The following is a 15,908-nucleotide window of genomic DNA, read 5'->3' on the forward strand; positions in this document are numbered from 1 at the left end:
CAGGAGCCCAGAGCCGATGGAGGAGGGTCTCATCTGAGTCTCATGCCCAGCAAGTGGAGTCTCAGTCAATGCTTTTTACTTTATGAGTCTCAATCTCCACATCTATAAAATAGGCATTAAATATCCTGTCCCACTTCCTACATTTGGCTACAGCAAGGATCAAAAGAAATTTGTGTGGGAAGGAACCTTTGTACTCTAGTAGATGCTATGCAGTTATTTTAATAGAATGGGAGATGCATATGGTAAATAAAAGATCAGAAATTAATGTTTTTAGACCAAATTAATTATTAGACATGCAGGTAAAGTTTTTTCAGGGACCCATATTCCTTTTGTCTCTTCCAATGGCAGGTCGGGTGATGTGGTTTGGATACCCAGAAAAATGGAGATAGTGACTGTTCTACGCATCTATCTCTAAATCCAAATACTTTGAGAAAGATCATCAATATAAGGTGTGTTCTTGACAGTGTTGTAACAGAAAATAATTTTTAAAAAAACTAAGGTCAACTATGTATTTATTATCATCACTGAAATAGGTAAGAGGTAATACCTCTGGCTTTTATGAGCCCAAATGATCATTTCTTTTGATCGTCCTTGACAATCTTGGCAAAAAAGGAAATGAGGGACCATTTAATTGTGCCTAGCTCACTACTTTACCCAGCAGTTGATCTTATTAAAATATTTATTGACTGTCTACTATAGGGGAGGCCCAGGCATATACAGCAGTGGACAAAACTAAGTTTCTATCTTCTGAGGGGACACAAGTAAAGACTAAGTGAAATTTAGAGTGAGTTAGACACAAGAAAGAGGTATGTGCTTTCTGGGGATATGATTCAGGTTGTAATTTTAAATAAGGTTGTTATGCAAGGTTTCTCTGAGAAGGTGGCTTATGACTAAAGTCCTGAAGGACATGAAGAATGAATCTAGAAGTTCCCTGGGAGAAGAGGGTTTTGGCAATTGCGAAGTCTTGAGATGGAAGTATTCCAGGCTTACTCACAGAACCATGAGGAGGTCCCTGGGGCTGGGGCAGTGTAAGCAAGATAGTTGTAGGAGATGAGCTCAGAAGTAATGGAATGGATCAAATGTGACCTTACCAGTTTTGGCTTGTACTTACGTAAAATGGGAAGCTACTGAGAGGCATCTGAACAGGGCTGGCAGGATTACTAGGGTAGCTTGAAGAGTACTATGTTGTAGTGCCCAAAGAGTGTGCAAGGAGATCACCATTTGTGGGGGACTGAGGGATGGTTCAGAGTGGCTGCAGTAAAGGGGATGAGAGGTGTCTGAATAACGTGTATATTCTGAAGACAGAGGTGGAAGGATTTGTTCATGCAAATGATGGATGTCGTGAAAGAAAAAGCCAGTGACACCAAATATATGGGCAGGTCATCACCTGGGATGGAGATACAGGAGGAGAACAGATTTGGAGAAGGGTAGATACCAGGAGTTCTGGTTTGTGTGTGTTAGGTATCTAATAGGTGTTTTGAACATAAGTGGAAATTTGGAATATACAGGTGGATATACCAGTCTGATCAGGGGAGAGGAATACATTCAGTAGTTGTGTCAAAATATAGATGACATTTAAGATTGTGGGAGGGCATCATGAGAAGGACTCTGAGGAGACTGGGAAAGAGCAGCCAGTGTGGTAAAAGGAAAACAGAGTAGCGTCCAAGCATGTGACAAGGTAGGACAAAGAAGAGGGCGTGACCGGCTTTGTTGAACGCTGCTGACAGATGGAATCGGAGAGGAATTAGTCACTGCCCTTTGGATTAGCAACGTGGACGTCCTTTGCGATCGTGTCAAGACCAGTTTAGAGTGTGGGTAGGGAGAGCCTTTTTACAGTGGGTTCAAGAAAAAAAAAAGGGAAGAGAAAAGGAAGACAGCCAGGGATATAATCAGTTCTTTTGAAGAGCTTTGCAGTAAAGGGAGGAGAGATTTCTTTCTTTTTTAAAAAGAGGTTACAAAGTGAGATGCTTGAAACAGATTACGGAGGCACATACTTGTTGTAAACAATGAGATCTATATGGATTTTTCTCAATCTTGGCACTATTGACATTTAGGGCTAATTTTTTTGTTATCTGGGCGTCTCTCCTGTGCTTTGTAGGAGTTTAATAATACCCCTGGTCATAACCACTAAATGCCAACAGTACCTACCAACTGTTTCAACCAAAATCATCTACAGATATTCCCAGATATCCTCTGGGATATCTTAACCCCAGTTAACACTGATCTATAATATGTTGATAGGTCAAAGTAGATGAAGTACGGTGAAGGATAAAATCATCAGGGAATCAAAATTCAAGGAATTGAGAACACAGGGAGGTAGAAGAATCATCTATATATATTGGAATCTCACATTTAAACAGCAGTATATTGCACAGAATAACAAAGCCAGAAGCTAACTCTTCAGTGAGTAATAGGAATTGACTTAGGTATCTATAGATTATTGCAACCAGGAGAGATAGTGGCTGGTATTATCTCAAAATGGGAGCATAAAAATGGACGATATTAGGAAGAGGGAGAGATGGTCTGGAAATTGACACAAGAAGGACAGAAAGTATAGGGGAAAAAATGACCACCTAAAAAGAAGTATACCACAGAGGAAGTAGTTTCTTTAGGAGGAGCCAGGTTTCAGTAAGAGTAAGGAAAAAAGGAAATATTCAGAGATGAGTTGTATGTAGATGGGGAAAAATTCTCCTCTACCCTCTCTGGGTCTCTTGCTGTCCTAAGATTTAAACTAATGTGAAATAGATTAACAGGAGAAAAGCATCAAATTTTATTGAATTTATACATGTATATGACAGCCTTTACAAGACAATGGGAATCCAAAGAAGTGACCAGAGCAGTAGTAGTCTTTTACACAAAGAAACAATAAACATTTGAAGAACTAACAAGACAAAGGTTTTAGAGCTAGGGGGTAGTTAAAGGTGAAGAAGTGATAAGATTTGTTTATATAGTCTTCTCCACCCTACATCCCCTGTCTCTGGTGATGTCTCCCTGCCTCTGGGAACTTAAGGATCTGCCTTAAGGAAGACGCAGGAGAGGGAGAGGTCAGAGTGACCTTCTAGTTTCTGCCATTTTCTCAAACTCCTTCTGCTTAAAATATTCAATATGCTAAAGCACCATATTTTGGGGTAGTGTGTCCTGAGCCCCACAGTATATAAAGCATTTTGCTGATAACTGAAAGCACCAGAGAAGGTGCTTCACAAATTGGGAAACTGGGAGGCAAGTGAGATGAACAGCCCCTTATGGGGATCACAGTCCAGGGGATGGGAGATACGGGCATCCTTTGGTGATCAACCTCAGCAGGGATAAAGGACATGAGAGTAGTCATAAAACTGAATTAAGGAATTGAGTGAAAGTTCATTAGGTTTATCCCCTTCTTCATACATTTAGACATTATCTATTTTGTATCTAGAAACTTTCTTCCAAGGCCAGTGAGGTAATTATATGCTTATTCAAACAGAAAAGAAATGAGATCTCCTTCAGGGGAAAAGATGGAGTAGGAATGCAAGGCAGAAATCCCCCCACACCCCCCTCCACACACACACCCCAACACACACCAAGGAATCCACTACAGAAAATACAACTAATGACCAGCAGACTGCAGAACAGACCACCTACTCCTGGTAAAGAAAAGAGCATGCACAGAAGGGTAAAGTGCCAGAGCCCTGATCAGTTAGAAACCCCCCTCCCACCCCCCATGCCAGCCCACAAGCTGGAGGGAGAGGAACGGAACAGAACAGGGAGGGGATAAGCTCTCAGGAACTCAACACACCTGGCCCTGGAGATTTTCTCTGGGGGATATGAGTCCACGTTGCACAGGGCTTTGGTGATGAGTGGGGCTGGACACCAGGGAGAGTTGGAACACTATGGATGGCTCAGACTCCGTCCCTTGTGGAGGACAGGGATGTTCTACCAGTCCTGCTGAGCCCCAAAACAGAGGTGGCAGTTTGAAAGATTCACCCACAGTGGGAGGATGCCAGAAGGGCAAGGATTTCTCTGCAGGAGAAAGGGTAGGTGGACAACACCCTAAGCCCTCCCTCAGCCCACCAGGTCAGGCACCTGCAGGAGCCCAAACACTCCATCCACCCCAATGGCAGCTCAGTCCCCAGATGCTTCCCTGGGCACCCGCCTGCCCACCCACCCTCCCAGCTCGCTCAGCCCAGCAGCCGCAGACGTTGCTGCCTGGGAGGCAGAGTGCGGCTTTCACAGCTCTCATAGCAGATCTCAGCTCCACTGGAGAGGCACCTGCGGGAGCCAGCTCCGAGTGCCCCTGCCTCTGCACGCCCCGAAGCATGACAGCCCCACCTACCCCACTGGACCGGCAGTGCCACCATCACTTCAGGGCAGAGGCTGGGCATGCCAACAGTGATCCCAGACACACCACTGCTCAGCTCACAAAGGGCCAGCTGGGCAAACTGTCATCTGTGCAGACTGAGATCGACTACTGCTGGCAGGCAGGTGGGCAGCCCCGCCCATGGCCCACCAACAGTAAAGCCAACTGCACACGAAATCAGCCAAGGGATACACAAAAAATGCAGATTACAACATCTAATACATAAAGTGTGGAGGAAGAAGAAGAAAAAAGAAGGACTTTAGATTGTGTTTGAAACAGAGCAATGATCAACTCAGCACAGACTGTTACATAGTCAGGAAGCTACTCTTGAATCTTTGGTAACCACAAACCTAAACCCTATAATAGATAAACAAAAAAATAAAAAAAGAAAACCATGAGATAATAAGAGTATGAGAGAAAGAAAGGAACAGAGAGAAACTACCAAAAAAAATACCCAGAACACATTTAATAAAATGGTGATAAGCATGTACCTATCAATAATTACCTTATATTTAAATGGACTGAATGCACCAAAAATCATAGGATGGCAGAATTGATAAAGAAACAAGACCCATCTACATGCTGCCTACGAGACTCATTTCAGACCCAAAGACACACACAAACTGAAAGTGAAGGGATGGAAAAAGATATTTCATGCAAATAAAAGGGAGAAAAAAGTAGGAGTTGCAGTACTTACATCACACAAAATAGATTTCAAAAAAAGAGAGAAAAAGAAGGACATTACATAATGATAAAGGGGTCAGTCCAACAAGAAGAATTAACCATCATAAATATCTATGTACCAACATAGCATTTGTTTTGCATATTTAGGTGCTCCTAACAGAATTAAAGGGGGAAAGAGAATGTAATTCATTCATATTAGAAGAATTTAATGCACCACTTACATCAATAGACAAATAAAGCAGAAAGAAAAATAACAGAGGCACTAAAAAACACATTAGATCAGATAGACTTAAAAGACATCTACAGAACATTCCACCCAAAAGCAGCAGGATACACATTTTTCTCAAGTGTACATGGAACATTCTCCAGAATAGATCACATACTAGGCCACAAAAGGAGCCTCAATAAATTTAAAAAGATTGTGATTGTATCAACCAGCTTCTCAGACCACAGTGGTATGAAACTAGAAATTACATGAAGAAAATAAAAAGACCCACAAACATAGAGGCTAAACAAAATGCTTCTAAATAATCAATAGATCAATGAACAAATCAAAACAGAGATCAAGCAATACATGGAGACAAAAACAAAAATAATACAGTCCAAAATTTGTGGGACACCAGAAAAACATTTCTAAGAAGTACATAGCAATAAAGACCCACCTCAAGAAACAAGAGTCCCAAATAAACAGTCTAAACTCACAAACTATAAAAAGAACAAATGAAACCCAAAGTTAGTAAATGGAGGGACAAAATAAAGATCAGAGCAGAAATAAAATAGCTAACAATAGAAAATAATCAATGTAACCAAGAGCTTGTTCTTGTGTTTTGAGAAGATAAACAGAACAGACAAACCCCTAGCCAGACTTATAAAGAAAAGAGAAGACACAAACAAAATCAGAAACAAAAAAGGAATAGTCACAACAGATACCACAGAAAAACAACTATTAGAGAATTCTATGAAAAATTATATGCCAATAAATTGGACAACCTAGAAGAATGGACAAATTCCTAGAAAAGTACAACCTGACACAGGAAGAAACAGAAAATCTGAACAATCGCCAGTAATGAAATTGAATTGGTAATCAAAAGCCCCCCATCATCAAAGGTATAGGATCAGATGGTTTCACAGCTGAATTCTACCAAACATTTAAGAAGAGCTAATACCCACCCTTCTTATGGACTCAAAAAGTAGAAGAGGAAGGAATACTTCCAAACTCATTCTATGAGGCCAGCGTCACTCTAATACCAAAACCAGACAAAGACACTACCAAAAAAGAATATTTTGGACCAATATCCCTGATGAACATAGATGCATAAATCCTTAACAAAATATTAGCAAACTGAATTCAAAAATACATCAAAAGGTTCATCCATCACAACCAAGCAGGATTTATTCCAGGGATACAAGGATGATACAATATTTGTAAATCAAACAACATGACACACCACATTAACAAAAAGGAGGATAAAAACCACAAGATCATCTCAATAGATACTGAAAATCCATTTGACAAAATTCGGCATCATTATAAAAACTCTCCACAAAAATGGGTAAAGAGAGTATGTACCTCAACAAAACAAAGGTCATATACAACAAGCCCACAGCTAACATCATACTCAGTGGCAAAAAGCTGATAGCTTATCATCTAAGATCAGGAACCAGACAAGGGTGTCCACTTTCACCACTTTTATTCAACATACTGGAGTCCTCACCACAGCAATGAGAAAAAATAAGATAAAAGACATCCAAATTGGTAAGGAAGAAGTTAAAGTACCACTGTTTGCAGATGACAATGGTATACATAGAAGATCCTAAAGACTCCATCAAAAAGCTAAAAGAATAACTCTATTCAGCAAAGTTGCAGGATACATTATACACAGAAATCTGTTGAGCTCCTATATACTAACAACAAACTAGCAGAAAGAGAAATCAGGAAAAAATTCCTATTACAATTGCATCAAAAAGAATAAAATACCTAGGAATAAACCTAACCAAGGAGGTAAAAGACCTATACTCTGAAAACTATTAAGATACTCTTGAAAGAAAATAAAGAAGGAACCAAGAAATGGAAATCTATCCCATGCACATGGATAGGAAGAATTTATGTTGTCAAAATGGCCATCCTGCCCAAAGCAGTTTAAAGACTTAGTGCAATCCCTATCAAAATACCAATGGCATTTTTCAGTGAATAATAATCCTAAAATGTATATGGAACCACAAAAGACCCTGATAGTCAAAGCAATTCTGAGAAAGAAGAACAAAGCTGGGGGGATTACATTCCCTGACTTCAAGTTCTGCTACTAAAGCTACAGTAATCAGAACAGTATGGTACTGGCATAAGAACACACCTATAGATCAATGGAACAGAACAGAAAGCCAAGATATAAACCCATACATATATGTTCAATTGATACATGATAAAGGGGGGCCAGAATATACAATGGGGAAAAGAGAGTCTCTTCAATAACTGGTGTTGGGAAAACTGGACAGCTTACATGCAAGAGAATGAAACTGGATTATTGTCTAACTCCATACACCAAAGTAAACTCAAAATGGATTAATGACCTACATGTAAGACATGAAACCATAAAACGCTTAGAAGAAAACACAAGAAAAATCTCTTGAACAATTTTTTTCTGGACACATCACAGGCAAGGAAAAAAAATGAACAAGTGGGACTACATCAAACTAAAATTCTTCTGTACAGCAAAGGACACCATCAGAACAAAAAGGAAACCTACAATATGGGAGAACACATTCATAAACAACTCATATGACAAGGGGTTAACATTCAAATATATAAAGTACTCATATACCTCAACACCAAACAATAAAAACAAATAACCTGATTAAAAAAATGGGCAGAGGAGCTGAACAGACATTTCTCCAAAGAAGAAATACAGATGGCCAACAGGCACATGAAAAGATGCTCCACATCACTAATCATCAGGGAAATGCAAATCAAAACCACAATGAAGTATCACTTCACACCAGTTAGAATTGCCACTATCCAAAAGACTAGAAATAACAAGTGTTGGTGAGGATGTGGGAAAAGGGAACCCTCCTACACTGCTGGTGGGAATGTAAACTGGCACAGCCACTGTAGAAAGCAGTATGGAGGTTCCTCAAGAAAACTAAAAATAGATATACCATATGACCTAGTAGTTCCACTTCTAGGAATTTACCTGAAGAAAACAAAATCCCTGATTCAAAAAGATATATGCATGTTACTGTCACATTATTTACAATAGCCAAGATATAGAAGCAACCCAAGTATCCATATGAATGGATAAAGAAGATGTGGTACATATACACAATGGAATATTATTCAGCCATAGAGAAAAAATAAATCCTGCCATTTGCAACAACATAGCTGAACCTACAGGCTATTATGCTCAGTGAAATAAGCTAGGAGGAGAAATACAAACACCATATGACCTCACTTACTTGTGGACTGTAACAACAAAGCAAAACAGAATGAACAAAATAATAGTAGACTCAAAAACATTAAGAAGTGACTGGTGGTTTCCATCTGGAGGGGTTGGGATGGGTGGTTGGGGAAGGTGAGGGGGATAAACGGGCATATATGAAATTCTCAATCATTATATAGGTTGGTTACAGGGTTGGTAGTACCGCATGGAGAATACTGCTGGTGATTCTGTAACATGTTGACAGATAGTAACCACACTGCAGGGGGTGAGGATCTAATAATATAGGTAACTGCTGAACCACTGTGCTGTGTACTTAAAAACAATGTAAGGTTGTATATCAATAATACTTCAATTAAAAAAAAGCATCACTCTCTCTCTCACACACACACACACACAGAAAGAAAGAAATAGCACTGAAATGAAGTGCTTAGCCAAAGATTTGGAAGCTAGTTGGTGGCAGAGATAAGTCCACTCTCACAGTGTTCTGATTCCTAAGTAAATAAATAAATAGCATTACTTTTTTTTTCTTTTAAGCCACCTACATAGAGAACAGAAAGTCTTCTTAATTCAAGGGCAGAATTCAGAGTTTCTAACAGGATGGACCACCTAGACACACAGTGAAAGAATTTAACCAGCAGCAGCTTCTGGGGTCTGCAAGTCTGAGCTTCTGCACAGGTTTCCCAGCAGCTGATGCTCAGCACAGGGTTCCAGGAGCCCAGTACTTCTGTTTTGAGGGCAGATTAGCAGTCCAGACAGAATTGGGGACCATCAGAAGACACTACTGCTGGTCAAGACATGTTAGCACCTTCTCAAGGCTTGCTTCTGGTGTGCTAAGAAACAGAGGCACTGAAAAGTACACTTTGGAAAGGAATGATTCACTCATCTGAAAGAATTTTGTTTGCAATATATTTATATAATTCAATAAAGAATTATAAACATAATTACAATTCTAAATATAAAAAAGTATAAATATAAATTCTTAAAACGCTTCCACAGTTAAAAAACATCTCAGATGCAAATGCAAAATAAAAAATTTACTGAACTCATTCATTAATGAGAAAACTGGCTAACATTTATGTTAATTCAAAGAATTTGAAAAACAGATACACATCATGTACACACATGCATGTATATACACACACAAATAGGAATCTGAAATGAAAATGTTAATAGAGACAAAAGTGGTCAATATCTGATAGGTTAATAATAGATACCCTATAGGATATTGATTAATTTTATAACATTAACCTATATATTAATACCCTATTGGCAATAAAAGTGTAATATTTATGGTTATCTTTTCAACAAAGCAGAGCTCAACTGAATCTGAACTTAATTAATTTGCATAGCTATGGACAAGATTTGTTACTTCCAGTTTTCGATAGTTTAACATGTGCCCCTCCAGAGCTGTAATGTAACCAAGTCAAGAGAGGTCAGTCAAAAGAACATGTCCCCACGGAGTTATGATCCCAGGATGGTCTCTTTAACACCACCCAACACCTCACTGAAGAGACACTAGGTACCCTCTTTTTCCCACATTCAGGCTTTGATGACTCCTTTTTGACAATACTGTGCATCTTGGAAATCCGTTAGGGGTCTTCTATTTGTGCAGCATCTCTGAATGACTTTCTAAGAAACTACTGTGTTCTGTTTTTTCTTTCTGTTTCCAATAACTGGCAGGCCTGTTCCCTTCTTTGCCACCAACATCAGTAACATCTGAAGCCCGGAGGGGAACAAGATGCATGGCCTCTCCTAAGGTCTCCATAGAAGCAATTGCCAATCCTGAACTTGTTTTGAGTTTTGTTTTGTTCAGAGTAACTATAAAGTGGTGATACTCTATGCATGTGTGTGTGTGTGTGTGTGTGTGTGTGTGTGTGTGTGTGTGTGTGTAGGAAAGGAGGTTAAAAAACAGTCTGTTAATACGTGAGGCTTCCTGACATCTACAATTCCCCTCGTCTTCTTTCTGTTCCATCTTCCCCCCATATCCAATATAATTAGACACAGGGGGACTTGATACTTGTCTTCACATATTTGAAAGTCTGTCATATGAAAGACAGATTAGGCCAGTTCTGTCTGGTCCCAAGCGATCAAATGGGGACCAATTCTGCAGAAACTACCAGAAGACTTTTCTTTCCTCCTTGTGGTGAGCATGATTTTCAGGCTGTCCAAATCTGGGGTGAGCCTTTAAAGAATCTTGAAAGCTTCTGGTCGTTTTGATCCATGGCTTTTATTAAAGTGAACAGCGCCACCCTTCCCCTGTTGACACTGTTCAGTTTCATGTAAGTGTTTTCCTCCAAGGCACCACTCAATTTCTTTCTTTTCTCTTTCCCTTCAGACTGAGATTCTTGGTTCCTTCTACTCACCTCACCTTCATTCCTAGGCCAGGGATAAGCAACCTGTTCTGGTAAAACCAGAGTGTAAACATCAGGCTTGGTGGGCCGCAAGGTCGCTGTTGAAACCACTCAACTCTCCCGCCCTGGCAGGGAAGCAGCCACAGACCATATGTAAACAAACAAGTGTGGCTATGTTGCAATAAAACTTTATGGACACTAAAATTTGATTTCCGTATCATTTTTATGAGTCATTAATATTACTCTTCTAATTTTTTTCTTCAACCATATGATAATTTGAGAATCATTCTCAGCTAATAAGTTGTACATAAGCAGGTAAGCAGTCCAGATCTGGCCTGGCGGGGGCCATAGTCTGCCACTCCCTGACCTCACTTCTGATTGTAGACCTTAATTTAAGAAGGACTTGCCTGAAGGACGCAATTAGAGTCACTGGCAATTTAAAGAAGCCCCTGCAGGCTGATAATCTGCTGAGATCTGGGGAAAAGAAAGCTTCACATCTTGATGTTGTTAACTAAGTGGGCAGTTTTTAAAAGTGGCTTCAGTTGAAGATATGACAGATAGGTATGCTCTGAGCACAACCTGGATTAAAAGTCAGAAACTCAGTTATGAAAGTGGGAAGCACAACTTAATTTGTGAAGAAAAACCTTTTCGGAGGCAGGTCGCGCCTCAAGAGGGTGGTGGATCTACATTTGTCAAGGAGCTTCTTTGGGCTGAACTATTCCACACCCTGCCTCACAATAAAGTTTGACTCTTCAGACACCACGTTATTACCTTGTAAAACCAGAGCTTCCCTTCTATTATCATCCATTTCAGGCTTAAAGTATAGTAGATTACAATAAAGACTCTCTTTACATGTTTAAAGGTTATTTCCCCAGTCCATTTGGTAGCACATGTTAATACCATTAAGGAAGGTCCCCAAAAGGTAGTAACAAAAAATTTCAGTAGCACTTACAAGATTTCCTCAAAGGGAGATTCTGCTGACAGGTTTTCATTTTGGAGAAACTAGCAGAAGGGGAAGTTCTAAAGTATTTCTTTTTGCTTTCACCTATTTGTTTCAACGTGTGAGGCTTCATCCATCACTGACATCCACCAATTCCCTTCCTTTTCTTTCTGTCCTATTTTTTTTTCTACTTTCAATATAATTAGGCTCAGGGGGGCTTGATATTTGTCTTAAATATTTGAAGGTCTGTCATACAGAAGAGGGATTAGACTTATTCTGTCTGGTCCCAAGTGGTAGAAATAGGACTAGTTTTGTAGAAAGTATAGGGAGAATTTTTTTTTTAATTCCTGATAGTGAGCGTGGTTTTCACAGAGCTGTGGAAAACTAGGATGAACTCTCAGAGTGTCAAGTCACTGAAGGTTTTTATAGAGAGGCTGGGCTACCACTTGGAGGGGATTTTGGAAAGGGAATTCGAAACATCCTAAAATAGTTGAACTACCAGTTTTAAGATTCTATGAGTCAGTGAACTGTCAATGATTGTACAATGTGATGATAACAGCAGTTCCATTATTTGGCTGCTTAATATTGTCAAATACTGCACTGAAATCTACACACTTCATACTCATAACGATAGGGTCTGTACTATTAGTATATACATTTTATAAATAATGATACCAAAACCTAAGAGGTTAAGTAACTTGCCCTAAATTACAGAGCTAGTAGGTGAAGGATTCTACATTTGAATCCAGATCTACTTAATGCCAGGTCCATGCTCTTCAAACAGTGTTGCCTTTTTGTAGTGATGGTAAGCCATGGGCTTTATGGACCTATCTGTGCTCCAAGACAGCTTTCAATCTAGGATAAACAGAAGTAAAGGATATAAAATATGGGCCTGGAATGCCTTACAGCTGTTACAACGAATATATCAACACATATACATCATGAAAACATGTCAACTGAAAAGTTGCAGAATATGTACAACACTGTTTACGCATAATTTCAAACATGCAAAATAAAACTACAGAGTATTTAGGTCTGCATACATGGCCATTAAGACATAATCATGGATAGGAATAAGACATACCAAATGAAGTGTATTACCTCCAAGGAGTAAAAAAGAAAAAAAGAATGAAATTGAGAGTGTAAGTGGCTTTAACTATACAACAGTATATTTTGTTCCTTTAAAAGTGAGCCTCACTGCAACAGTGAGGCAATCTCAAGCAAAGATGACTAAAATGATAAGACTTTTCAAGATAGGTGTGTACATGTGTTATTTTCTATACTTTCTCAATGCTTGAAATATTTCATTTAAAATTTATATGAACTTATGACAAAATTAAAGCAGAAAATCTTGTATGTGGTTATGTGGCAGATTAAATACATACTGTCTCCATATCTCCCATCTCTAATGACTACAAAAATGACAGCAAAGGAATAAACAGGCCATAAACCTACAATACAGAAAGAACAGGAAAGGATCAAAGAGCAGTGAGGGGAAATTAACGTGGGTAGTGGACTGATAAGTGAGGCAGCATATCTGAGAAAGAGGACCCCTGGACCTATGGGGAGAAGTCTATCTACAACATAAAAAACGCTCAGAGGAAAAAGTTATAAAGTCACAGTTCAAAAAAACATGTACTGAGTACCCACTATGTGTCAAGTGCTAATCTAAGTGTGGGGATAGGCAGTGAAAAAATAGTGAAGGTGGGAATGCAGAGTCAGCCAGCAGGCAGAGTTGGTTTCAAGCAGTCCTTTAAAACCGGCTTTAACAGTAGATCTCCAGATGCTTCTCCCATCACACCTCGTGGCTGCCCCACACAGACCCCACAGAGGTTATTTACTTTGATGAAGGTGAAACAGACAAGCTCTAGAGAAAAAGTTCAGGTACAACTACAGAAAAGAGGGTGTAGGTGTGCTCTCCTTAGAATAGTAAGAGTGACATTGAATATATTTAAGAGTGAGACTGCTGCATACAGCTCCCACCTCCCTTGTCTCCTACAATGCTTCTCTCAGTCATGCAGAAAATTGGCAAGTCCCCCTGGGGAGAAACGGACAAGCCTGAGAGAAAAGAACATTGGATACTGACATTTGGAGGTCCCCATGCAAGACAGGCAGGGTCAACTTAATTACCCAAACATGAAGCTTATCAGTTGACAAGCTCAGCGTCTCTCAGAGAGCTTCTAAATAGGCTTTTCTCTGTGTGTGTATATGGTGTGTACACACATGCTCCTCATTTAAACTATGAACAGAAAGTCAATGATGACCAAACATTTGAGGAGAGTCTCAAGAAGCCTAAAGAAGGGTTCCAAAATTAAAGAATAACTGAGAAAAAAAAAAAAGACAAATGGAGAAAGAAAAATTAAGACAACAAAAAAAAAATCTGTGATTCATATTTCATGCAACTAAAACATGAGATTCTGTAAAAAAAAAAAGTATCAAAGAAAGATTTCTACAACCTAAAAATGACACTAAAATGTAAATTAATTTCATAGCAATATTCATAGTTTCAATTGAACAGTTGAAAAAAAAACCTCCCAAACCTAAAACAAAAGATATGAATGTTAGCTGAGAAAGCTAATAAATTAAGGTAATAAACTTGGAAATTAGTATTCATATAGCAATTCCAGAAAGAACAGAGATGTTAATAAAGAAACTGCCAAAGGAATTTTTAAACTCAAATGGCAGAGCATGACAAATTCAGAACATTTGTGAAATAATGAATGGAAAAAATAAGATTTACAGTCAGACATTACTTTGAAATTTCAGTATACCTCAAATACAAGTTCTTAAATGTTTTCAGATTTTAAGAAAAGAGAAAGGTTATCATTGGACTTCTTTCTCCAAGGGAAATGGTTTATAATCTGGAATGCTATACCCAGCCAAGCTATCACTAAATTAGGAGGATGGAAAAAGGACACTTTCAGATAGGAAAAGTCTCAAAATCTTCTTTCCTTAGGGTACTCGAGGAAGATATGCACATGAAAACAAGAGCAAATAGTAGGAAGAGAAAGACCTGGGCTCCAGAAAATGAAGATCCAAAGCAGAAGAGAAGCAAAATGGATTTCCAGGATGACTGCTGTGCTTCTGAAGCTTAGAGTGCAACCAGTCAAAATTGGAGCAGGAAATCTGTGGGTTCCAGAAGCAACATCTCCAGTAAGAAAATAAAACAGGATAAAACACCTGAGTGTTTGAGTATACTCAGAGGATATCTTCAAATCTGTTAGAGGTTCTGGGGATAAATTTGTGACTGATGCAAAGATGGCTGAGCAAAATTAAAATATGGCAATGAAGGGCATCAGGAAGGACTTGACATTCCATAAGATAGAAAATGTGACCATGACTTACTGCCTGGTTCAGCTGTGAATGATTGTTTCATAGCCCTAGTAATACAAACACATAATCCTGAGCTGAGACTGTGACTTAACCGTACTGAGAGAATAAGGTATCTATGAGTGAATGTGGTTGCATCATGTGTGCATGTCTTTGAATATGTGTATATGCAAGCGAGTGTTTGTTAAGTATTTAAGAAAACTAAGTCCTCATCCTCCTTAGCTGGTTCAATGGACAACATATAAAACTTTAAAGAAAGTATAGAAGTGGGTATTTATAGAAACAATATAAAATAGCTGAAAGTTTAAAAAGTGTTTCCTCAGGGGAACAAGAATTAGGAATGAATAAGATGGGAACTGCTATTTTGCAGTATAAGCTTAGAAGCACCATTTAGTATTTCAAAATTTATATTTTACTATGATAAAGAAAGGGGGGATATAATTAATATGCAACTAGACAATGAGGCATTTTCATAAAAAGAAAGATTTCCATGGCAAAGGTAATTCAGGGTAGAAGGCAAGAATAAATCCTAATTTAAGTAGAATGCTTCCAACATGTATTTGTTCACTTTAAACTGGAGAATGGAAAAAACTAAACTTTACCTATCATGTCAATACATTTAAAATCTTGACTGAGTGAAACAGAAACCAGCATGAGGCCAAAGGTTAATTGTATGATCATCTCTGCCCTGAGGTTTTACATGGTTCTCCCACCATGATAATGCCAAGCACGCGTTTACAGATGCAATTAAAGTTATAATTATCCTCAACCTACACACTAGTCTTAGTCATGTATAAAGGTGACTGGAAATATACTACGGGTAGATGCCTTTTCCT

General features: G+C 38.8%; 1 protein-coding gene across 1 annotated transcript in view; it reads left to right on the forward strand.

Moving 5' to 3' along the window:
- Positions 1-15,338, forward strand: part of UNC5D (unc-5 netrin receptor D) — a 582,780-nt gene extending 567,442 nt beyond the window's left edge. The window contains exon 18 of the mRNA XM_036894362.2: positions 14,699-15,338. Coding sequence (XP_036750257.1) covers positions 14,699-14,837 — 139 coding nt within the window. The 3' untranslated portion in view covers positions 14,838-15,338. The remainder of the gene's footprint in view (positions 1-14,698) is intronic.
- The last annotated feature ends 570 nt before the right edge of the window (positions 15,339-15,908 follow it).

The sequence above is a fragment of the Manis pentadactyla genome, chromosome 7, assembly GCF_030020395.1.
Source record: "Manis pentadactyla isolate mManPen7 chromosome 7, mManPen7.hap1, whole genome shotgun sequence".
NCBI classification, from domain to species: Eukaryota; Metazoa; Chordata; class Mammalia; order Pholidota; family Manidae; genus Manis; species Manis pentadactyla.